This window comes from Phaethon aethereus, assembly GCF_964289735.1.
Source record: "Phaethon aethereus genome assembly, chromosome: 4".
Lineage (NCBI taxonomy): Eukaryota > Metazoa > Chordata > Aves > Phaethontiformes > Phaethontidae > Phaethon > Phaethon aethereus.
Window position 1 is genome coordinate 75,829,204 of NC_138578.1, and position 6,200 is coordinate 75,835,403.

Sequence of the window (6,200 nt, forward strand, 5' to 3'; positions counted from 1 at the left end):
CTATTTTGGGCACGCAGCTCTGGGAGGTGACACCCCCCTCCACCACCCCCGGCTAGGCCTTGCCGCAGGGTGACCCCCTCCCCACGCGGGGGGGGCGCTCCGCCGGCGGGCCCGGCCGTCTCCAGGCAACACCGGCACGCGGCGGCCCCCCCCCGCGCCGGGCTGCGCGCGGGCGGTGCGGTGCGGGGTGCAAGGCGCGCCCCGGTGTCTCCCCCCTCCGCGCCCCCTCGCCCTTCCCCCCCCAGGCCTGGAATGACCAGAAGGACGGGTCTACCCTCACTCCCGCGCAACCTGCGCGGCGACTCCCCCCTCCCCGCTCCCCACCCTTAAAACCCGCGCAGGGTCGCGCATCCCCCAGCGGCGCAAGGCTCCCTCCGCCGCACTCCCCGCGGGCTCCCCCCAGACCCACAGCGCCCGCCGCAGCGCTGCGGCTCCGCGGCCGCCCCGCACGATGCTGCGGCGCAACCCCGGCCCCTCCCGCCTCTCCGACCATTTTGTGAAGACCCGAGGGGAGGGGGGGGAACGGACACACGGGACGGGGACGGGAACGGGACGGGGGGACCCGGACAGCAAACCCGCGGCCACCCATCCCCAAAAGGGAGAAGATACTCACCCGCCAGCAGCCCGTAGAGCAGCTGAGTGAGGGGCTGCTGCTTCAGCCCCCGGAACGCCGTGTTGGGGATCCGCTCCATGATACCCTCGTAAAATATGCGGCGGACCACCTCCTGCTCGGAGGGGTGGAATTCGCGGATATAGACGTTGTCGCGGCGGGGGTCGTCTTTTGGGGAGCTGAGAGGCGGCGGGGGGGAGGGAGGGGAGCCCGCCAGAGAGGGCCACATCTGGGAGGAAGAAACAATGATCGTGTCTTTTTTGGATCCCGGGATTGATTCATGATCTTCCGCCACAATCTTGGTCTCACAAACCATCTTGGGAGACAGACAATGCATGCAAACCGGCCGCGGGGCGGGGGCGGCGGAGAGAACCGGGGCAGGCAAAAAAAAAAAAAAAAAAAAAAATTAAAAAAATTAACAAATAAAATTAAAAAAAAAAAAAAAAGGAAAAGGGGAGGGGGGAGGAGCGGGGTGCGGAGCAGGGACGGAGACCCGCCAGGCAGCGGCTACGCGGGGCGCGGAGCGGCGCGGCCGGGCGGGACGGGAGGAAGGAGCTCCGCTGCATTTTGGAGAGGCATTTATAGGGCGGGGGGGCCGCGGGTCCCCGGGGTCCTAGCGCCCCCCGCATTGGCTGCGCGGGGTCGCCATGTGATCGGGGGGGCGGGACGCCCCCCCCCCAATCCCTGCACCGCCCCTTGCAAATTACTACGGCGCGTCCTTGCGTGGGGCTGCGCCCCGGCTTCCACGCGGGGGCTCGCACATCGCTGCCCGCGTACACCGGGACATGTGGGGCGGGGGGGCGTGTTATTTATTTACAGCGAAAGCACCGCGCGCGCGGCAGCTTTCTGGAACCATCGCTGCGGGTGCGCGGAGCGGAGCCCGCGGGTGGGGGGGGGGCGGGGGGCCGCGGCGTCGCACCGCACCGCGTCCCGGCGGGCTGCGGCGTGGGCTGCTCCATGGCGAGCCACTCACCGCGGCGGCGGGGCGCGGAGGGGTGCCCCCCCGCTCCCCTCCGGCCACGCTGCGCGGGAACACTCCGCGGGGGGGAGGCGTGCAGCCGCGCTACCCCCAACGCCTCCCCAGCCCCACACAAACCGCCCCCCCCGGTAACTTTTCTCCGCGGGGCGGGGAGCAGCGGTGGGGGGGCGCGCAGGGGGGAGGATGGGCTCCTCCTCTTCGCAGGACCCGAAAAGCTTCGGCCTCTCCCGGCTGGAACCGGCCGGCATCTGCCCGAGGCACGCGCCGTGCGGGACGGGGGGGGGGAGGCTGGGCTGGGAGCCGGGGTGCCCCGCCCCCCCCGCCCCCCCGCCAGGTGCATCCCCCCGAGAGCTTCAGCTGTGCCCCCTTGCCCGGGGACACCCCTGAAGCCGCCCCTGCGAGGTGCAGCCGTGCCCCCCCCCGCGAGCATCACCTGTGCATCCCCCGGGAGGTGCACCTATGCACCCCCCTGCCAGGAAGCACCCTTGCACGCCCCCCCCCCCTTTGAGTTATATCCCTGCATCCCCCTAGAAGCTTCATCCCTGCCCCACCCCAGAGGTGCACCCTCCCGTCAGTGGGTGCCGCCGGCGCCTTGTGGGGTTTGCTGTCCCGGGAGCCCCTGGGGTGCGTTTTGGTCCCCGGGAAGATGCGCAGTGACTGGATCTTCGCTTCCAGCCAAAGCTCGATTTGCCTGTGGTGATTTCATTGTGGTTTCGTTGCCTCACTTTTCTATGAAAAATTTGTTCAGGACTAAGAGGGATGTGAGAGCGGAGAGGGGGAAGGATTAGGTAAGGGCTTGGAAACCTTCCCACCCAGAGGAGCGGTGCCAGCACCCCACAGGCTTGCGCTGCATCGGGCGTCCCTGGCGAGAAGCTCCTCCTCGGGTGGCTGTGGGCCCTACTCATGGCCAGCCAGCTCCAGCACCCGCAGGGCTCCCATTTCTAACGAGCATCTTCTGCAACTGCAGCCAGAGCAACCCCCAGCTCCCAAAGCCTGCAACTGTCTGAACCGGAGATCAAAATGCAGGATTATAAAAGATGGCACGGCGCAGGTACGATGGCGGCCTTGCTGCACGGTGGATGGGTCAGCCAGAAGAGCAACATCTCCTGCTTGGGAGCGGAGCTTCCTACGGGAAGGAGATCTCCCCGCAGGGAGAGGTGAGACATACGGCATCCATGCGTCCCACTGTCATGTCTGACCTCAGCAAGGATCAGCTGGACTCCTGCGCTTGAGAGATACCTGGCAGCCCCAGATTTGCTGAGGCAAAGGCAAAGAGTCTGTGGATGGGGGAAAAAAAAATTAAAAAACGAGGGTAGTGTTTGCCTTTGAATTCTGAAAGCTTCGGGCCAAAGATAGGAGGTTGCTGTTTCAAAAATATAATTAAAATAACACTTAGTTTGCACATGCCTGGGTTAAGCAGGCATTTGTTTTTGTTTGATCCTTCCTAGTCAGATGCGTTGCTTATTTGTGAAATAACTACAGTAATAAAACCAATCCATTCCTTAAAAAAAAAAGAAAAAAAACCCAAACCAACCAAACCACTGCAGTTACATAACAGCCAGGGGAGCTCCCAATCCCAGTCCCAGGCTGTGCACCTGGGTGGTTGCAGGTGAGTTATCTTTAGAAAGGCACTAAATATGTGTTTACTATTTACGCTGCCACATTTGAGCACCTTACGAACAGTAACTGGTAGCCCCTGTTCCCCCGAGCTCAGGGGGTACCGTCATCCTCGGCCACAGCGAGGGAACCGAGGCACAGGAGAACGCAGTGATTTATGCACCATCATGCAGTAACTCGAAGAAGACACAGGCACCGGACCAGATTTCCCGAGTCCTTCCTCACTGTCTGAATGCCAAACTTTGCCTTTCTGATTGCAAAGCCAAGATTTCAGCTTTCTCTGTAAACCGGGGCGGGGGGAAGGGGGGGCTCGGGGGTGCCGCTGCCCGGTGGGGAGGAGGGATGGGGAAGGAGCAGGCAGCTGTGACTGACCGAAGCAAATGTCAGTGAAAATCAAGGGCCTCGCTGAAATGGATTGCAAAAGCCAGTCAGGTTTGCAGATGGCAGGTTTGGGCCCCTGGAATAAAAAGGATATTGTTAACAGCAGCTTACTGGCAAGGCAACTGCTCTGCCAGGAGCTTTCCGTCTCTAAGAACGCAGTTGTCACCCCAAGTCACTGAGGATTTTGCTCTTGGGTTTACTCCCGCTACTCCAGGACCCAAGGGTAAATCTCCCACATACCGTGACCGACTGCTGAACCTCACGGATAGAACTAATTTAATTAAGACGGACAGTTTGGAGTTTGAATTTCGTGCCAGTGCTCCCAGCAGCTCTTGCTGCTCGGTGTAAAGAAGGAGCTTACATAGATGTTCGAGCCATTGGTACGTCTGGGAAAAAAAACCCTGGGATAACCAGGGCAGGTTGTGTGGCTCTGGGGGCTGAGGATGTTTGAGTATTTCAGTAAGAGACATGCTTTGCCTTCAGCATGTCTGCTTTAGGCTGACTTTGTCTTGGATTAGCACATCAAACCAGTAAGCCTTGGAAATGTCATTATTTATCCTTCCCGAAACTGCAGCTCTCCTCTTGGGTCGTAGGAAGCACCCAGCAGACGTACAACAGAATCACCGCTTCCCCTGCTGGGAAGCTCACACCCTGCTCTTGGTCTGAAATTTTAGGTTTTCTGTCCAGCCTTGGGTTTTGAATGACTTGAAACATCTTCTTCCAACTAGGTTTTGCTGTAACTCTTGTTAGCAATGTGATCTGTGTGATTGCAGACGAAGCAAACAATTTGGGATGAGCAGTTCCTCTTGCAGAGCACCTACACCGGAGGAGCAGGGAACGCCACGGCAGGTCCCCTGCAAACCTCCTTGACCCACTGCTCAGGATCTGCTGGGCAAGGAGGGAGGTGCTGCTGGCTCTATCTTTCTTCTGCAAAAGCTACAAGCAGCCACAGTCCTTTGCTCGTCAGGGGCTGTATCAATCAACCCCAGCAATTAACTGGTTGACAGCAAAAGCTGCCCCAGGTTATATTAATGCAGTGATTCCGGAGCGGCTCATCCCAGCAGGATGAGGCTGGCTGGCAGGGCTGGCTCCCACCCTGTTCTTTGCAATGTCTCCATCAGTGAGTGAGCAAGGAAGGAAGGCATCCAGGTTTAAAGCTCTTCTTCTCAACTACCTCCAGGTTCTCCTCCAGCCTGGACCTTGGTCATTTCAGCTGGTTTTTCCATGCTTGACCCGAGATGCCTGGAGCAGACTGAGCCTCCCCAGCACCGCTGGCTGCTCGGCCGCAGCAGCCTCCCACCCTCTCGCTTTGCTGGGCTGGAAAAAAAAGTAAAAGCCTTTCTGTTGACTGCAGATGTGCATATGAATGTGAGGCATTTGCCTAATAAATATCTTCCTAAAGGGGGATTAATTAGCGTCCCGAGATTTGCTCTCACTGCACTCCCTCCGACTGCAGCAGCTTCTCTGGGGGGCACTTATTTCCTGCTGAGAGCATGTTGCTGGCCCCTTTCCCGACACACAGACCCCCGAGGCCAAGGATTCACAAATCTTTTGCTCAGGAGCCATCAGTGGCAGCGGCACCTGTGCTGTGCGAGCAGTTGGCAGTAACCACGCACACATCCCCGTTTCCCCAGTCCTGCTGTACGCCGTGACCCGTCGCAGCGGCGATGCAGGCTGCCTCCTTCCCTGGCTGTCTGGGTGCCATCAGTAATAAATTACTATAAAACCTGATGTGCCGAATTATTTCCAAGTTGTAAAACTCCGTAAATCGGTAATCGGGGCCAGAGGTGGGATCTGCAGACACAGACCTCTGCCAGATGGACCTTGGTGCTGGAGCTGGCTGCCCTCCGCTCCGGGCACAGCGAAGGGGGAAAACCAGCCTCTGCGGACGCACGGAGCCTCCCGACCCAGCGTGGACCTCTAAAATAGATGGGATGAATCATGTGCTAAAAGTGGTTGGGTTTGTCTATGACGGGAGTGCAGGGTGCCTAGCTCGGCTGTGGAAGTCTCCCCGGGGCATAGCTGAAGATGCATCTCTTCCTACAACTTTTTTGAGTTGAAAGCATTTTGTGTGTGGTGAATAAAGTACAAATGTTTCCCAAACAGTGTGCATACCCACAGCTGGCTTCATCCTCTTCCGAACGGGGATTTTGGAACCTGCGTATGTACATTTAATGTGCACTAACATCTATGATGATGAAACCCCACTCTAGATAACAGCAACATTAAAATCTGAGCCGTGCAGCGATTATTCGGAGATTTATCTAGAGCATCTCGGTGCAACCATGAGGAATACTTTCACACAAGGAGAGGTTCTGTAGAGATTTAAAGCATCTTCAGATAAGGAGTAGTATTTCCTGACACTGTGTGTGACGGCCTGGGGAGACAACACATCTTTCCTCCTGATTGCTGCAAGCTTAGATTAAAAAAAAAAAAAATTGAATTTTTTGCCAGATTTTCCCAAAGACTTTAACTTCAGTTAGCTGCAGGAGACAGAGCTGTGCATGCAGAGCAAGGCTCTGCAAGGCACGGGAGAGGTTGCGCCGGGGCTGTGTTGGGGGCACGGTGCCGTCAAGGAGGGACCGGGACTATGTGTGGCCCGAGGGAAGCTGA

The 6,200-nt window shown here is 58.3% G+C and overlaps 1 protein-coding gene across 1 annotated transcript in view; it reads right to left on the reverse strand.

The window, feature by feature from the left end:
- The window catches only part of NAT8L (N-acetyltransferase 8 like), a 31,213-nt gene extending 29,359 nt beyond the window's left edge, over positions 1-1,854 (reverse strand). The window contains exon 1 of the mRNA XM_081998983.1: positions 614-1,854. Coding sequence (XP_081855109.1) covers positions 614-947 — 334 coding nt within the window. The 5' untranslated portion in view covers positions 948-1,854. The remainder of the gene's footprint in view (positions 1-613) is intronic.
- Between the last annotated feature and the right edge of the window lie 4,346 nt (positions 1,855-6,200).